A 20083-nucleotide genomic window follows, 5' to 3' on the forward strand; every position below is an offset into this window, starting at 1 on the left:
TGGGAGGCGGTTCCTCCTTAAATCCTGACTTGAGAAGCGCAAGTATCCGAGCAGGACTCTGTGCTCTCTCTGTGCTCTCTGTGCTGGTGTCCTGCCACTCCAACCAGCTGATCGAGTGCGTAATGCTGAGCCAGCGCCGTACGGTTTTCTGCTGAATCTTGAAATAGCGCGTGGTGCTTAGGAAGATCCAGGAATATTTCGCTGGTCACGCGGGAGAATGAACTGGAATTCCGCTGGTAAGCATCTTAAAGGTTATTTTGGTGGAGGCTCTTGCGCAGGATTAAACGTGACATAATTTACCCTTAATAGCTAAGCTTTTGTTACCGATCATAGCGTTTATGCAATTTAACGAGACCTCCAGCCGTTTTCAATGGCAGTTTTTCACAGTCAGCGTTAACGAGTGGGCAGTGGATGCAGTGTTTATAGTAACTGCTGTATGCTACAGTAACAGTCTCTGTTTGACTCACGCTCAGATTGCGTCCACTGCTTTCATATGTACTGTAGCACTGCATTATTAATTACTCAGAGCTTAGTCAATGCGCATTCCTGTTCATTCACTCAGTTCTTTACATCACTACAAAAACACTCTCTCTTCGTCATCATTATCATCGTCATCGTCGTCGTCATCATCGTCATATTCTACTTATACTTGAATTTTACCCTCATCTTCATTGTCATCAATATCTTAATTCATCAGCATCCTGCCCCCCCCCTCATAATTTTCTCCTTCGTCATTATTTTAAAAATTCTTCCTCATTTTCTTTCAATTCCAAGTAAAAAAAAAGAAAAAAAAGCAATACTTATATGTTTTAGACACCATGCTAATTAAATTTTTTACCTTGAAGTAAATCTGATATCATCATTACCATCTGATGCTTACTTTTTTGCCATATCATAGACTATAGAACACATTCTGTTTGTTTTTCCAGTTTTTGAAGTAGTAGCCTATTATTATATTTATAATTACGAAACTTTACAGTCATTTTTAATCTTATAGACGGGTTAGGTTTTATATTATGAAAGATTAGGTTTAGGTTTAGGTTTTAGAGTAGCTATAACCAAGATACTATTAGGTCTGCATTTGAATGTATGATTTATTGTATGTTACAGCTTTTATTTCAAACTTCGTTGACTGTGAAAGCGATGTAATTTTGCTTAACAAACTTTTCAAACGTAAAAAAAATACATCCAATTAGTGTTCTTCAGACGATTATCCACCCAGCCATGTTTTTCTTTGCATAAGATGTAACAAATAGATGCAAGTGTAACTAGACAACTGCGTGACGTAGACCCTTCTCAAATGTTTTGCTTTTTCAAGTTTATTTACAAGAAGTGCCTTTGTTCATAGTTTAGTTAAGATCTCACAGAGAAGTCGTGACTTCAGCCAATTCTAGAAGGCTGCGGCGGTCTTTGAAAGATACTTTTCTTCTTCTGCATTTCTCTTTTTGTCCAACAAAACTCCAAAATTATACTACTTTTCATTTATTACACTCATCATCAACATTTTGAGTATCAGTGTACATTACCTGCTAGTAATTCTAGTTGACCGTTGTCCTACTTCCACACAACTGATACTGTAAGATGAGACGAGTCACGTTTATTACGTTGTCTTTGTGTTTGCACGAGCAAGAGTTTCTGTTATATCCTAATACAGATTATTTGCTGAGACTAAACATTGTACACACAGTCTCTAATAAGCATTAGTCTCATGTGCTTCAGCTTTGTTTTTAGCAGACTGTATTTGTTTTTTGTGACAGTTTGGCTCTCTCCACCTTGGGGCTGATTTCGCTTCACATCTTGATCATGTCTCCGGTCTACTCACCCCCCAAATACTCCACTGGCTCCACCCTCTTAAGTCCGTACAGTTCCTATGACCCCTGCGATCCCACGTTGGGATATATTGTCAGAGGTCAACCTCAGCTTTCCAGGTATGCTCCTTCCACCTCCCGCTACCTGAACCCCAGCCCTTGCCTCGCCCGAGGCGTCCTGTTCTTTCCCCAGGAGCCCGAGCGGGGGCGAGCTGCACCCCATTCAGAGCCCCACATCGGCCGCCGGAGTGAAAGCTACAGTAGGATGCAGGTTAAAGGTCAGATTCCCCGAATTATTGGCCCCAGGGGCCGTTCACCGTCAAGGACTGGATATAGCTGCACATCACCCCTGTCAAGGCAGCGCAGGTCGGTCAGTCAGTCAGACCTGATGCGGGAGCTGGCCACACTGGAGATCTGTGACCAAGGAGCAGTGGAGAGAGGAGGGTACACAGTCAAAGAGAGCGCGATCAGGGGACGAGCAGATTACTCAGTGCCTCTCTGCTGGAGCTCAGAGGTGAGTTTGATAATAGAGTTACTCAGAGGTACTCTGACAATACATATGAGGATCAGAATCTGGATTCATTGTTAAGACGAGCCAAATGTTTTTCTGCTTCTGTGGCCATGAGATTGTAGGGAAGTATTGTCAGAATTATAATATAAAAGTCTCTGACCCCACAAAAAAGCTCTTTGACAAAAACCAAGTTTACAGAGCGAGGATTTTTCAGCAAATTGAATGCGTTATTTGAGCTGTTTTACATTTTACAGTCTTTTCACTGCAGAGTTTCTCGCCATCTCAGATCAAACACATAACATGTCATTTTTACATAATCCTAAAGACTAGTTACATTTAAAAAAACAAACAAAATCAGGTATGGAGCTAAACTGCATTGGCTTGGCTACAAAATTGTACGATCATACAGAACTTTATACAGATAATGTTAGTAAGGCATTTCTTACAGTAAAATAATGTTAACATGCATATATTCTTTGGCTATACTGTTGAAACTAGTGAATGGATTGTCCCCAATCGATCCCATTGTAACTGCCGTACCTTAACCAATATTTGAAAATGAGAGATATTTTGATGATCAGTATTATGATCAGTCTTAACTTGTACTGATATTCTTTAATTATGTTATCAGCCAGCATATTACTATCTTTAATATTAATATTATTATTTTTATTATTATTCACAGTAATGTAAAAGGACTAGAATAAAGTCGTTTTGTCTGACAAAAAGTCAGGCACAGCTCTAATTATGAGCTATAAGCCCTGTAATACTCAGATTTATCCACTAGAGTGCGCTGCCTTCCTCTTTTAATTAAAGCTGCTGTTTTTAAAACTGTATTTAGAGGGCCACAGAGCTTTGATAATAGGTTAAGATGAGAAATACGATACACAAATATTATATATATATATAAAAAACCACCAACAAAAGAATCTTTGCATGCATTGTAGTACATTACATTACATCTGGTTTTGTGCAGTTTGCTGAGATCATTCCTTTATGAGCTGACATTGTGCCACATTGATTGTTAGTCGATTGCTCTCATAGTGCGCCAGAGGTCTGTACAGTGCTGAACATAATTACTTGTTCACAGTAGCAGCCCTGTATATCAGCACAATTTCATGTTGTTAGCTTGGACTTTATCTTTGTCAGGCGTATAGCGTGTGGTCAGCCAAAATCAGGGCGTTATAAAAATGTGCAGTACCAGGTGCAGTTCTGCTTAGAACTCTGACTTAAGCTTATTTGTGTTCCCGTTCTCCTCCTGTCCGAACAGTGTGACATAACTAGATGCTTTGAAATTGAATCTCACCATTTTTGATGCTTTATTCAAACATCAGGAGAGATCACTGGGCCAGAATGTATGTTTTTGTTTTCCTTTCTCTTTTCTTTCATTCCGCTCCCATGGTCTTGTGGTGTTGGGAGAGGCCATGACAGAGATGAAGTGGTGTCTTTTTGATCTGCTTAATTTCTAAAGGGTTTTTTTTTTGCCTGGCGTGTGTGTTCGGGTTACATAAGTCTCTACAATCAGGTCTAAAGTTATTGCAAGGATAAGCAGAGTGCTGGAGTACTTGTACAGAGAGATAAAGTTCAGTGTTTAGTGTTCAGAGTCATATTAAGTCCATTATTATGATAGATTATTTGCATTATCTTTATTTCATCATAGTTTACAAGTTTTTGCACTTTTTGATTGTAACTTAGTTAATGAATTATTCTAAGATCACAGATGCAGTTCTGCATGCTCTCTTTCTTACGCAGTATTTTGCAGATTTAATTGGAAATATGAAAAATCAGTGTAAAACATTGAAAATGTGGTTACCTATTTCTAACTGACCTGGGCTGTGTTTCCCAAAAGCATCGTAAGCCTAAAGTGCATTGTAGACCTATTGTCACCATTGGAGCTGCGATCATTTTAGGCTTACAATGCTTTTTGGAAACGCAGCCCTGATCCACATTACTTTCACTGATATAACATTACTTGGTTTATTGTAGTCACTAGTCAGATTTAGTCACATTAAATAAATTTACTTGACTAAAGCCGGTTAATAAACCATATTGGGAATGGCACCTTATAATTTAAATTACAGTTTTTTCAACTCCTTACATTTTCATAACTTTGCCTCTTTTTTTTCAAAAGTTTACACACATATCCAAGAATTGCACACACAACATGCAAAATGCTTATCATCTCTTGCAAAATGAAGCACTGCATTCAAATATCACAAACACATGTCAAAAGTTGTGTTGTGCAAAAAGTGTTTCATGTATACATTTAATATACTCTGCTTGAACTCAAAATGTCAAAATCATATTTCTACCTAAAAATCTACTGATAAACACCATGATAATACAGGGTAATAAAAATTATGATAAGTGACTTGTCCTTAAAACATGATCAGTACTTGTACATAGGGCATTGATTGCACATGATCATAGAAACAAAGACTCGCCATCATGGTAACAAAAATAATACCATAAGAATTAACTGAATAACATCAAATGTACACAAAACACCCTAATGTAGATTACCGGTAACACAAATAAGAAATAAGACCAAAACTATTCCTATAGTTATTATAATGGTTTGTCATGTGGCTGTGTTCTGAGAATGTCCTTTTAGTGTTTTTATAATAAAATATTTGGTAATTCATAATTTTTACTTCCTAAAACCATAAATCTGAAAGTATTTTTACAGTAAAATTAAACATAATGTGATATTAAACTATTTACAAATAGAATATATATATATATATATATATATATATATATATATATATATATATATATATATATATATATATATGACTTACATTAAACCCATTAGAAGGTTTTTAGTGTAGCCTTTTCTGAATTAGTTTTTAGATTTAGATTTTAGATTTTCAGTTTAGATTTTACCACATAAAGTACATTTTTAAAGGGCCAGTTCCCCCAAAAAATGATAGTTCTATCCTCATATACTCACCTCCATGTTGTTCCACACCTGTATGGCTTTTGTGGAACACACACACACAAAAAAAAACATATTTAAAAAAAATATTGATTGATACAATAAAAGGGAGATGGGATATTTGTTTAGCTATTTGTACTGTATGGCTTGAAGGTCACGTCACTGAGCTGCTGATGTGATCCATGTCTAATTTTGTTCTTGATGCATATTTTCTGAAGAAAATGTGGTCAGACTTCAATTAAGGTCTTGCGCTAAGACATTAGGTCCAGTGTGTATGTGTGTGTGTGTGTGTGTGTGTGTGTGTGTGTGTGTTAATGTGAGAAAGGTGGAGTGCAAGAGAGAAAGGGAGTGAGTGCTTTAGTAGAACATCATAGTTAAATCACTGGGAGAGTCTCATTCTGATGCAACTCCTGTCACTCTCCCACGCCAAATCAAAGCATGTGGTAGGTTCAGGATATAAGTTATTTGTACACACACATCACATACACTGACAGAAGATAAATTCCCACACAAACCATGCAACTCTCAACAATACATCTGTGCTGTGTGATTCACATAGCATGAGAACATATCTTCTGTCCTGCATTCCAGATCTCTCAGTCACATACGAATCACCTCCTGGGATCTGTGCCCATCTCTCACCATGACAACTAAACATGTCTGCACAAGTCCCCAGAATGAGTCAACTCTTCTTGTGAGCTTAATAAAAGCTGTTAGTAGTATACCAGAAAATATTAAGTTGCCTGGGCGTTGCTATGTTTGTGAATAAAGTTTGCAGGTTACTGCGTGGCAGAAACAGTGTTCTTTGTCCTGACTAATATCTCTAGCTGGAAACCTGTCAAGAACAGATCTGGGCCATATTTCAATGCAAATTCAAAAGAAAGAAATAGGAATTATATTACACACACACACACACACACAAAAAAAACATAAAGCCTGTATTTAGGAGCATTTAGTGCTTAAATGTCATAAAAATGATGTCACAATGTAAACAATACTAATGGTCTTCAAAAAGCTTGGCTTGTGTACACACACTACTGTTCAAAATGGAATAAAAAAATGTAATCAGCAATAACTAAACTGATCAAAAGTGATAGCAAAAACCTTTATGTTGATACCAAAAATATATTTCAAATAAATTCTGAATTCTTTTGAATTTATATATATATAAATTCCCGCCCGGCCCGTTTTAAGCCCTGGCTCGCACTGGCCCGACAGTGGAATTAAATCCCAATTTTAATGTTTATTTTATTGCTACAGCTCTGTATGTGAACAAGTGTCTGGTTTTTGTCTGTCTTTATTTTTCCATTTTAGGAGGAACATTTAACCATATTTGACACTTAAAATATTAGTGAGAGATGTCTCCCGTGCACTGTGGAAAGCTATTAAATTTTCCTTTGGGTATTTCTGCTATTAATGAACGACTCTAGACTAGACTGTTTTACTGCCTTTGATGTTTAATGGAAATGTCCTGAATTTCGCAGAAAGCTTGTTGCACCGAACTCATGTTGAACAAAAATTAGTCACTGACCCATTACTTCATTTAAATTTTTTTCCCCTACAGAAATTTACTATACTTATAAGTCTTATTTTCCAAAATGTTACAACTGGAAGCTTATTACAACATAATTTGCTTGCCTCAGCTCCCTGTGGTATCTAGTTGGCTCCATTATTAGTAGAGCAGAGGTCATTATATAAGTAAAGGCATTTTCAGAAGGATTTTAGTAATGAATGACTAAAGTTTTGCACATTTACAATTTGAAGGACTGTAAAGCAGTAAAGATCATGCTTATTACTCATGGCCCAGATAAGATGCTTTATTGCCAGACCGATCAACTTCGTACTTTCATCTACATTAGTGTCAAAGGCCATTTGGCTTATTTAGGCCTGCAGTAAGAGCAGGTCTGGGGCCAGCTGTGTACTTGGCGGGGTATGAGCCATTTGAAGTGACAGTGTGAGACTTCCCCTGATAAAATCCAGAGACAATATGACTTCATATAGGCTGCACCACCTGAGGGAAGCCATGGGTTCAATCACGTAGGCTTCCTAAAAAAATTAAGCCCTTCTTAAAGTTCTATGAAATGCCACAGTAAATGCCTATAATTAGATTTGATGATCATGTGCATTTCCATGCTGGAGAATTCTTCACCACATGACTTTATAGTCATATAATCAGGCTTTAAATTCAGTGTAAAATGTAAACCGATTACCGATTGGCTTCAGAGGAATCAGAAGAGTCAGTGCTGTCAGATTCATGTCATTTTACAATCACACAAATGCAATGTGAGATTGTGTTTCCTTTCTAAGCTTTGATTGGCTCAGCCGAAGGGATGTAAAGAGGCAATCTGGAGATCCTGAGATCCTGTGATAAGGAGTTGATACTCACTCACCCACATTCCACACAATGTAATGGCTCTCTGTACTCTCTGGCTTGCTCTATAGAACATACGTGCCAGATTCCTGACATGCCATTTATCTGGATGACGCTAGTTAAGAGCATGTGTGCATACAGTTTTTCATTTTTGTTGATTTGCTCATCTGGTTGCTCATCTCATATATGTAAAGAAAACTTTCTATAAAGTAAAAAAAAACAAACAAAAAAACATTATTTTCTGAGCAACATTTCTAGGGATACACCAAATATTTGTTTTCTATACATTATTGGCCAGTATTAGAGATTTTTTGATACTGTCTGTACTGTATATCTGAGGATACTGGATTTTTAAAGAGGTCATTACACACCCTTATTATTATTTCAATATGTTCCTTGAGGTTCACTTATAACATTAGTAAAAAAAAATGTTGTACTTCAAACAAAAATAGATTTTCAACCCAAATCTGACCCCTGGTTTTAGTGTTGCACCTCCTTCATGACTTCATGTCAGCAAACGGCAGTGTTATGTTATGATTGGCTAACATCACTGCGAAAAGCATCAACACCCCCTTCTACTGCATAAGAGTTGATGTTTTGAAATAATAATCGATAAATATTAAATGGCAGACAAATCATTGTGGAATTGCTTGCTTACACTTTGCGATATGCTATCTGCTATCAGATCCAATACAGACTGCACTACTTTATTCAGCCTGCACTACATCATCAGTAAAATTTTCTTTGCAAATTATTATAAAACTGCAATGAAATGTTCAGAACAAACATAATCCTCCAGTGTTATCCAGGGTTTTATATAGTGTATTCCAGCCTTTAAGTGATAAAATAACCACCCAGAGCAACCTAGCATCTTGATGATGCTTAAGAAAATGTAAACTCACCCAACCCAAGCTCATTATGGCACTCTACCGGGTGAGCTATCAAGCAAGTTTTCTATGTCAGAAAAGCCATACATATAAAGCTGGTTTTGTGATGCAGCTGTCAAAATTGTGTAGGATTCACAAATCATGTGTTTGAAATCATAACAGTATTGTGGATAAAATCATACAAAAATAAGTCTATTCATTAATTTATAATATGACCTGTAATCATAATGAAAAGACGAAAAGGAAGTTGTTGGTGTTTTACTGCCATTAGTGTTTATTTCAGCTTGAAACTGCAGTGAATACTATGTATATGTACGTTTTTGGAGTTCATTACAAACAGTGGATTACAAAACATTTTTCAGATAATTGCCCACATCTAGTGATAACCTTTCCGTGATGAACAACATTTCAAAATCTGTTCCAAAGAATTCTGCACTTTTTCTCTCATAGTCCTTGTAGAAATGTAAAGAGAGATTCTGTGTGAATTTTGTAATAGATTAGGCAATACAACTTTGGTGATTCTCTACATACTATCGGCTCTTAAGTAACCTGTAATCTTTTGACATCTATGATATCATTTCATGGGAGAAACACCCTTGAAATATGACTCTCTAAACTGATGATTTCGTAAAAGATAGGTATGCAGTATACACCTCCAGGTCACACTTAGTGCACAGTAAGGTGCTTGAGTTTGCCACTGCATAGGGCTCTACCTTCCCAGAGGTAAAAAAAACACCTAATGGCACAGGATTAATTAGCCCCTTTGAGTACACACTTCCGTTGAGTCAGCACACAAGTGTTTTAAGGATTGAGGGAGTATTTTGTATGTCAGTGTGTATTTTTCTATGAAAAAAACAGCTGATATCCGTTTGGCCCAACAGAGGTATACAATGATGGATGTAGGTTTCCCTTTGTGTTTGGTCTTTTCGGTGCACAAAGTTATTTAATTTAAATTAAACTCTAATCCGACTCCATTTTATTATCTAATCTGACTTCATTTATTATGACCTCGAATTTAGATTGTTGTACGAATTAGGTGTTCATCCATTTTTAATTATTATTATTCGATTAATCTTTTTAACTCTTTACTTTATATTTACTCGTTAATTAGGAATCTATGTCGATCAGGGTGCCTCATGTCAGCCGTTTTACATGGTCCCCACAATCACAAACTCTCCAGTCTGATCATTTGTCAGAGGTTATGACTAATATTATTTAATAGGTCACCGATGCTTATCATTCCTTAAATATTAGTTCTGTTTAGCGCCTACAGTTACCCATGTACTTAATTAAAGCTCAAATAATAATCAGCGGTTATGCTAGTACTATGAAATACATTAATATTTTCAATAGAATTTTTATTTAGTATTTTTATTCACATACAACTTAAATAAAGCTCATATCTCATATGTTATTATAGTACTATTTGTCTAGCCACCAATAGTTAATATAACAACGTACAACTTAATTAAAGCTGAGACAATAACCAGCGGTTATGACCATGACCAGTAATATGACTGCCCCCCCCCCATAGTTAATGCAACTGAGTACAACTTAACTGTAGTCAAGCAGTTAGTCAGAAATCTAGAATCTCATCTGATGTGCCCTATAGTCTATCAAACCTGAGGTCTAGTATGCACTTTACCCTGGACGTAGATTTGTGGAAACATAGGCCTTCACTGAATCTACTTGAGAAAATAATTTCAGAGTAAGTCAGAATAAATCAGTCAGGTAAATATCGTCCCCTTGGAATTATAAGGTTCTATCTGCATTCCAAGTACTTTTGAGATATTGGGCTTCAAAGTTTTTGTGTTCCATTTGACTGTGTAGATAGAACCTTATTGTTTTTTAAATAAAAAGTCCCATAATGTACACAACATTAAAAAAATCTATCCCATAATGTAAATACGTTGACACAGAATAAGAATATGTGAATAAGTCAATTTTGACAAAAATGTCAGATAGAGCCTTATAATTCCAAGGGGACGATATGTATTATGCCAATTACGTAGCCAATTCAAAGATATCAAATCACATCAATACAAAACATCAAATGCTTGTAAGGGAAACAGGTCAAATTAGCTCAAAGTGAATCATTTAATAATTTAAAGGGAATTTGAACATAATCACTGTTTTACGGCTGATCACTGAGACGCCCTGCGATTCACTGAACGAGCCGTTTAACATCAAATCTGCGCTGGATATTAATATCCCAAGTATAGTGAAAACACTATCAATTAGCACAGTAACAAGATCGGCAGTTTAAGGCATTAACTTGTAAGCACAAAACACAAGATACTTCTCTTTTCAATATGAATAAGGCTTTATTAGACAAATCTAAGACATATAAACTAATCTAACACACATAAACGCACGCACTCACACATTCACACAAGTTGCAGGAAGATCGAAAGTTAGGGAAAGATGAGTTTAAGAGAATAAAAATGTGGAATCCCAAGTTTACAGCAATACGTGAAATTGCATAGACATGAACAGCCATCAATCACGTAATTAACCCTCACATTGAGTTCCTCAATGAGGTAAAAATTATATTAGATACACCAGTATAGATCAGTCTGGAGGTACTTGCATTGCCAGTGTAAAGGGGGTTACCTTTGTTGTCGTTGATAAGTGGGTTTCTCGATGTCGCTGATTGGCTGGAAGTTCAGTAGTCGCTGAAGTGAAGTCTTGGGAAGCCCGTGGTTGGGCGTTGGCTGAAGACACGGTGTTGTGTGGCTGGTTGAAGTTGAACAGGCACTCGAGGTCAGACTCAGAGACACGGCATTACAAAACTTCACTCAGAACACGAAACTCTCAAACGGAAAATAAAAAGAAACTAAAGAAAAAGAACAGAAGTAAAGTCTGACGAGACTAGGTGGTGTTTCTTCTCATCGTGGCTAAGTAGCAGCAGGCGTGCAGGCCGAAGCACATTGGAACCGCGTTCAAAGAACAGTGATGACTAAAAGCATGGCTAAAAGCTAAAGCTAGGAAGCAAACTAAAAGCTAAAAGCAAACTAAAAGCAAAATTTGATGGTGTCCTAAGTATTTAAACTGGCCTGGCCATTTGACAAATAACTGATGGTCATGACTGTTTCAAGCTAACAGATTCAAACACATACATACTAAACATGAATATGAATCCTTAAGCTATTACATAGTTATTAAAAGACAGTTTAATGCCATTCTCTGACAAAAGATGTTCTGTGGGGACCAGAGGTTAAGAGGTCCCCTTTCAGTCTGGTTCTGCTAGGTGGGGGGAAGTCAATCCAAGGATCTTGTTTATTACTCTCATGGGTTTACATGTGATGTCCGGCGTTGCATCTTGATTACTTGCCCCAAATTTGACAATCTCTTCTCCGAATTGAAATGATAAATAATTGTTCTAGTGGTGTTAATGTTGAAAGCTATTCTGTGAAAGGGTTGGTTGGTTATCTTGCTTCTGATTTTGGTGCTAGGAATGATTTACGAACTCCTGTTGCCTTTCTGAGGAATTCGGCTCGTGTTTCAACCACAGTCCTGATCGACTCTTTAATTTGTGTGGTTCGAGTCTGATACGCTACATGCTCAAAGAGAAATCTAAGACAAAAAGATACAAACCTGACCTTAGAAAATACCACACACCACACTACAGCTCTTTCTGGCTACACAATCGCCCTGATCTTCTTGCAAGATTTCCTGTAAACTCCCTGTAAAGTCGAATTTAAGTATGAGTATCTGAGTTTGTCATACCACAGATAAAATTATTTTTAGCCACCCAGTATAATTTGAATGATAAAAAAAAGCCGGTAAGTATATAAAATAAGATATCAAAATCTCAAAAAAATGAGCAGTAGTCTCAGCTCTCAAATGCTGGGGGCGTGTCCGCTGGCTGCGCTGAAACCACGCCCACTCAAGGGAAAGCTGCAGTCACGCAGTGCATCATCAATCCCCCGTTTTAGCCCTGCCCAAAAAATCAGGTTCACAGCCATGGTGAGAAACTGTTTAATGGTTAAACTCCACAATTCAGTGTTTTACAGTTCACAGTCTTTGTAATATGTTTTAGCAATACATTTCTAACATGTACAATGTTTAGAATTTTTTTTTATTGCCTTAACAGGGACTAAGTATTCAACCAAAGACCAACATCCTCAGAAATGGAGACAGTAACTAACAATTTGAATTTGCCATTATATTATACTTTTGACCATTCTGAGTGAGCTGAATGAAGGGAAGGATTGGTGAGGGGAAGGAAGGGGATGAGAAGGAACTAATGCATAGGTGAAAGAGAAAAGGTTTTAATTTTAAGTTTTCTTTCAGTGAGATGTGGAAACAGATGTCTGTATTTGAATACACTTTGTGTCTATTGTCCATCTCAGAAGATCAAAGTGGCTGTAATTCTGTAATTAGTACATATCCTAATTAATGTCTTTGTAATAATGATTGCCTTAGTGCATGATGGATTTTTTTTTTTTATTAGGGAAAATTCTGATTGCACCCTTTATTTGCAATGAATATATACTGACCTGGTGTTTCTAGGAACCTCAGACTTGGTTATGCAACAAACCTTCCAACTAAGCCATCTCAGATTTCTCTGATAACATCAACATTTAACCTGTCACCAACCTTTTGTCTCTGCCACAAACAGCTGTGTCTCTGTTATCATTTCAGATTAATGATGTGACTAATTTGCTCCTATTTCCAGGCTTCACAGTTAACAGTGCTCATTGCTATAGGGCAGATACAGGAAAAGCCACTGGTTAGTTTTTACTTGCACTCTCAGCACACACTGTGGTTGACATGGCAATTATATAATGTCCAGAGGGAACTAGAGGAAACATCAGAGACATGGGACAGAAAAGCAGAAACAAGAGCCATTGCTAGAGTTACCTAAGAACACAGTTGTTTACTCATGTGCTTCTTTTGCTGTAAGCCTTTGAGTCTTTTTAGGTTTTTGGGCTTTAAGTGTATTTGCGTTCCCATAGCAAATACAATGTCTCTGGCTGTCTCAGTGTCCACTGTCCCACAAATACTCACCGTTCTCTGTAATTCCTCTTATAACTCCAGCTGTCACTGAAAAACCTTTGATCCTCATGAAAACAGTGTTTGAATACTAACACTTTTTTCATTTTTCACAATAATATCTTAGTCATATCTCAGTTAAAGGGGAAGTATGCCTTTTCTACAAACATAGTAGAATAAACTATGTATACATAGTATATAAACATAGTTTTAAAAATTAACCAGCCTTTTGCAATTATTTTTTTAGGGAAAACAGACAAAGCTTGTTAATAGACCCAAACAAATCATTTTGGAAAAAAAACCTATGCAGAGTTCCACAAAATCTCTAGCCCTTTCTTTATTTATTTATCACGTTTTGGCTTTTTTTAATAAATACAATACACCATTTTATTTCAGCTCCATTTACACATTTTACCACTTTTTTTGCAATCAATTCTATTTTTTTCTGAAAATCAGCAGAGAAAATGCTTCAGAGTAAAGGCCTCAGATTCACTCCAGGCATGTGTCACGCCCTCTTAACTAATAACTATCGGCTTTGTGGCTAAATATAACAAAGAATGTATAACAATAAACTTTCTGTTTAAAGCGCAAAACTATTCTAGTAAATTCTCTGACTGCCTATTACACACTTCTCACATGATACTGTTTATGTATTACAAGATAGCAGAACCTGCACATTATTTTTAAAATACTGAACCTGTTTAAATTCAAACATATACTATATTAATGGGAATATATTGGTGATTCTTTGAATCACTGAAGAATGCATTATGTAAGCACATTACCCAATCTCAATCCTCAGTATTGCACGTTTGTTGCAGAGATGGCAATGTTGGAATGCATTGTGATTTAAGATCGTTCAGTTTAAGATTGCATATAAGGCAAGTGAAATTATTATAAATAAATAATCCAAGGTATTTTATTCCACACTGAAAATGAAATTGGCTTATTTTATGTAATATTAGTGTCCCATGTATTTTTATACTCAGAGTACCACACAGATGAAATTTGAAACTTGAAATATATTCACTCAAATATCTCATGCTGAGCACTATTTGCATTAGGGATTTGCAAATCTTAGTATATTTGGCATATTTAAAATATAGAAATCTGTGTTTTATATATGTATATATATATAAAGATTGTACCTTGAAGTCACCAGGAAATACAGCATTGATTGCTTTTCTTAGACTTCCACGCGGTCTTCTTGGATCAAGCACCCCCCCCCCCTCCACCCATGAGTTTTTCCACTCATGACTGGGAACATTTCATTAGGGCTAAGTAAACACTATCTGCCAAACCTGCTCTCCTTTCATGCATTTATTCATTGGTCAATTCAACATTACCAGTTACTCATTTCCCCGGCACATGTCCCTGCAATTGCTTGCCTTGGGCTGACAGTAAAAGACCTTAATATTATGTAATTGAGGTTGAAACAGCCTAGGATTTCCTTTCTAAACCCAGCTGCAGATGAGCAGTGGTTTGAAACACAGCCAGCTGTATGACTCTTCACTGTCTAACAGCTGTGAATGTCATCATTTTCTATGTGTAGTGGTTTTGGAGTGGTATTTTAAATTACTGTTGCATGTAACATATATATAACATATATAACTCTCATATGGACATTTTTGGCCTTTTTGGTCATACTATTCCATCCATAAAGGTGTGTGTCAAATTAAAAGTAGTTCAACTTTGAAAGAGGTCTTTCAACACCACTGCATTATATTGTTCAGTCTAGCTGTGTCCGAATGTAACATGTTGCTGTAAGTCTAAAAGCTATTCTGGCTGGCTGTAGCGTAGCAGTTCAATGGCCTTACCCACTGTTGTTTTCACGCCACTGAAAGAATGTTGCCCTGGTAGGTCACACAGGCTTTGTTTCATGGAACTCAAACAGGCTCCAATGACCTTATTAATGCTGCTTGCTAAGGCTGAACTGAACAAACACAAAAGTATTGCACTTCAACTTGTACCTCGTCCCTCACCGTTTGTGCTGTGCACATGATTGACACCTCAAATCAAATGGTTGGTTGAGGAGTGGTGGACCAGTACTTTTCAGACTTGCACTTTCACCTAGCATATGATTAAATAGGTAAAGATCCCAAAGATTTACACTGAAGCCACATCAGTACACCATATAAAAAACACTTAGACAGTCCACATGGACAAGGGGTTGACACACCAATTCAAACTAAACAGACCAGATGACTAACCAAAGTGAAAACACAACAAAAGGTCCATGACTGTGACACCTGAATGTCTGCTCTTCTGTCTCTGCTCTGTAGATGTGCAGTGACTATGGAACAAAAGAGTATTGCTGTAAATAAAGGCATACACTCAGTTTTTCCGTAAAAAAAAAAAAAAAAAGTTTTTCTGTTTATTTTTTTACAGGTGTTTTACCAGTATTTAGAATTTTGCTCTACATTGCATTGTGTTTTAGAGTTTAATTAAATTATGTGTAAACTAGACCATGCACATGAAGTCTAAAATGGGATTATAAAGAGTTAATGCAATAGTTTTCCATCAGCTGTTTTAGTTAATAACCAATCATGTTTTACAGCGCACTATTCATGCACAAGTGGAACTCAAGAGAGGATTTCAGTAGAAATATTCTGCTCGTGATCCTATACTGTTGGCCATTTGCAAGATATGCTGATTGAAAATGAGAATGCTTTAAGGGTTGCAAGTATTCTGAGAATGGGAGAAGAGTTAGTTCTGGCTTGGCTTTCCTGGATGCCACAAATGTGTTACATGGTACTATGAATTCATTAACCACTAGCAGCACCAATGTGCATGTTGCTCATTACACAGAAGCTGCAGTGATTGTTGTTTAACTGTGTGGTTATATATGTAGAGGTTCTGAGAAGTCCAATTTCCATTATAAATGGGAACCATTTCTAATGAAGAAGAAGCTAAGAATGTGAGTTTGTGCATTGCTGAAGAGAGTCTTTTGATAGTGATACCCGGTGTAACCCGTTGTCAAACTGCAATAGCATGCATACCAGGGGACCTTCGGCGCTCAAGCTACATGTTGTGATTGGCAACTGATGAGCACACACATGTGCATATTTTGCATACTGTTCATTTCAAAATCCATGACACACAAAGTGCTTAGGGAACACAGCTCTGTAAGTATGGCTTGTTGTACAGAAGTCATAGCAATGTTGCTCACCCTAAATGACACTATGAGGTGTTTTTGGTTTGTTTGTTTTATATATATATATATATATATATATAAAGCAAAAAGTTCAGTGCACTGTTTAACTATGCACAGTATAATACATAGAAGGAAGTCATTAAAACATAAGAAGCTGATTCAAAAGAATAAGGAAGTCATTAAAGTACAGTTTTGTAGGTCATGACGTCCAACAGCAAACTGTGGTGCTGAAGATTGCAATTGCGAATTAGATTGTAAATGTTCTCAAGAGAATGTAGGTGGTGTATGCAGGTGCAAAAACCACAGCTGCAATGCCTGGGAGTTTTGGATGGTAACCAGGGCATTGTATGGTAGGAGAATTGGTGGTTGAGAACTAGCTTAGTTAAAAAAAAAAGTCGGTCACACTTTATTTTAATGTCTGATTCTCACCATTAACAAACCATTAACTACGACTTTTACCTCAATAAACTCCTAATTTGCTGCTTATTAATCAGCTAGTTGTTAAGTTTAGGTATTAGGGATGTAGAATATGGTCGTGCAGAATATGTGCTTTATAAGCATTAATAAACAGCCAATATGTAAATAATAGGCATGCTAATAGGCAACTAGTTAATAATGTGAATTGGTTCCTATACCAAAGTGTTACCAAAAAGTCGACCCCTAAAACTCTATTAAAATTAGTCTTGTCAATAATTATCTTCAGTCACAAAGTCAATCTTGTAATGTGCCACTCATCTATTACTTTATTTAGAATTAAATACAAAAGTTTTTTTTTTTCATACAGTGGCTTGAATATATATATATATATATATATATATATATATATATATATATATATATATATATATATATATATATATAAATTGTCCAGGTGATACAAGCATGCTGACTTTTGATGTCATAATGAAAAGCAAATGTAATAATTAGCCATAATCTTTTTTTTACATAGAAAAAGAAAACTACTTCTAAAAATACTAATACTGACATAAACTGTTTTAGTCATGTGGAATAACCAAAATGTAGAAACATAATGGAAAAGCAAAATGAATCAGGAAATGAAATCAGAGATAGGACCCCTGCAAACCACATGATTCTATATAGTAGGTGAACTGTTGGGTATGAAAACAGAGTAGTATTCAAATTCACAGTATCCATAAAACTATTTCCACTGAGATTCTGAAATGTGCATCATAAGGCCACATGAGAGGACATGTAAATGGAGGTGAAGTGATGCAACTGACACTTGCAGGTCACATGACAATAACAACATAGTACATCCGGATTACATGCATTCATACTATACAGAACATACTAGTTTAACCATAAGTACTTATTAGAGTAAAATGTATCTTGTTTTTTTTTCTCTGTTAAAAATATATTAAAAATGTATATATTGTGATATTATATAATATATAAAAATAATTATTAAAATGTGTACATGTGTACATTTGTCTCACTAAGGCGTGTGTGTTTGGTGTAAGTGTAGTTATATTTAAGGCTGTTACGCGATGATTTCGCTGCTTTGCCTGTTGTGTGTGGTGGAGTGCACTGTTTGAATAATTTAGAGGTCACTGTGCTGTTTTTGCGTGTTGTGGTGTGTCTGTGTGTGTTGTGGGTGTGTATTGGAAGTGTTTAGAGGTCAGTGTGATGTTTTGGTCTATTTTTGACTGGCGGGTTCAGAATGAGTCACTGCAGTGGTTCTGGTGACATCACTCCGTCTGCATCGAGGACTGCTGCTTATTATAGACTCAAACACATGCAGCCTTTCTATTTTTCTCTTCTTCTGTCATCCACCTGTGTGCATTGAAGATTTTTTTTTTACAGTGGCAGAACTGAGAGGATATGCTTCTCTCTCTTGGTATCTTTCCACCAACACTAGCAGTCTTCTGTGCTGACTTGACACTTTATCTACTAACTTGCTTAAAGTCTCTTCAGGACCTCTGACAGTTAATAATTAAATTAGAGACTATTTACCGAGAATACACTGCTGTTAAACAAGGGCTCACTCCCAATTATTCTCACTCTTTTTGGGCTTGAATCCTCCAGCATGCCAGGCTCCACTGTTTGGTTCCTTGAGAACAGTGACCCCTGTGCCAGTCTGGCTGTGGAGGCCTGTTGTGCAACAGCCCTGCATGCTGATTAGCTCAGTTGTGTAAACACCACTCATTCATGGCTGGTGTACTGCTTTTGTAGGGTAAACACCTGTGCAAGCCATTTAATTTCACTCCAGATAGGTGTTTGTGCTCTTTTGCTGCCATATTAATGATTTAATAATGACTTACAGGAAGCATTACTTGTTTAGATTCTTTGGACCACTAAAGAATGTGTTATATGTCTCAGAAAGAGCAAAATAAAAGATAAAAAATATATACAACAATACTGTTTGTTATATATATATATATATATATATATATATATATATATATATATACAGTGGGGCTCGAAAGTTTGGGCACCCCTTGCAGAATCTGTGAAAATATGAGTGATTTTCAAAAAATAAGAGAGATCATACTAAATGCATGTTATATTTTATTTAGTACTGTCCTGAGTAAGATATTGTACATAAAAGAAGATATTAACATTTAGTCCACAAGACAAAAAAATGCTGAAATTATTAAAATAACCCCATTCAAAAGTTTGGGAACCCTTGGTTCTTAATACTCTGTGTGGTCACCTGATGATCCTCGACTGTCTTTCTGTTTTGTGATGGTTGTGCATGAGTCCCTTGTTTGTTCTGAACAGTTAAACTGAGCAGCGTTCTTCAGAAAAATCTTTAAGGTCCTGCAGATTCTTCAGTTTTCCAACATCTTTGCATATTTGAACCCTTTCCAGCAGTGACTTTATGATTTTGAGATACACCTTATCACACTGAGGACAATTGAGGCACTCCAACACAATTATTAAAAAAGATTCAAACATTCACTGATGCTCCAGAATGAAACGATGCATTAAGAGCTGGGGGGTGAAAACTTTTGGAATTTGAAGATCAAGGTAAATTGTACTTAATTTGTGTACCGGGAAACATACAAGTATCTTCTGTTGCTTACGAAGGGCAGAACTAAATGGAAAAAAATTATATTTCAACAAACAAATTTGGCCATCTTCATCGTGTTCAAAAGTTTTCACCCCCCAGCTCTTAATGCATCTTGTTTCCTTCTGGAGCATCAGTGAATGTTTGAATCTTTTTAAATAGTAGTGTTTGAGTCCCTCAAATGTCCTCAGTGTGAAAAGATGCATCTCAAAATCATAAAGTCACTGCTGGAAAGGGTTCAAATATGCGAAGATGCTGGAAAACTGAAGAATCTGCAGGACCTTAAAGATTTTTCTGAAGAAAGCTGCTCAGTTTAACTGTTCAGAACAAACAAGGGACTCATGCACAACCATCACAAAACAGAAAGACAGTCGAGGATCAT

General features: G+C 36.4%; 1 protein-coding gene across 2 annotated transcripts in view; it reads left to right on the forward strand.

The window, feature by feature from the left end:
• The first annotated feature begins 41 nt into the window (after positions 1 to 41).
• Positions 42 to 20083, forward strand: part of LOC113049720 (ubiquitin carboxyl-terminal hydrolase 2-like) — a 35787-nt gene continuing 15745 nt past the window's right edge. Inside the window, exons 1-2 of one of the 2 annotated variants that reach the window (XM_026212318.1) lie at positions 42 to 236; positions 1758 to 2322. In XM_026212318.1, the coding sequence (XP_026068103.1) occupies positions 1804 to 2322 (519 nt within the window). In that variant the 5' untranslated portion in view covers positions 42 to 236; positions 1758 to 1803. The remainder of the gene's footprint in view (positions 237 to 1757; positions 2323 to 20083) is intronic. The other variant, XM_026212317.1, reaches the window with a different exon arrangement.

This window comes from Carassius auratus, chromosome 30 (genome assembly GCF_003368295.1).
Source record: "Carassius auratus strain Wakin chromosome 30, ASM336829v1, whole genome shotgun sequence".
Lineage (NCBI taxonomy): Eukaryota > Metazoa > Chordata > Actinopteri > Cypriniformes > Cyprinidae > Carassius > Carassius auratus.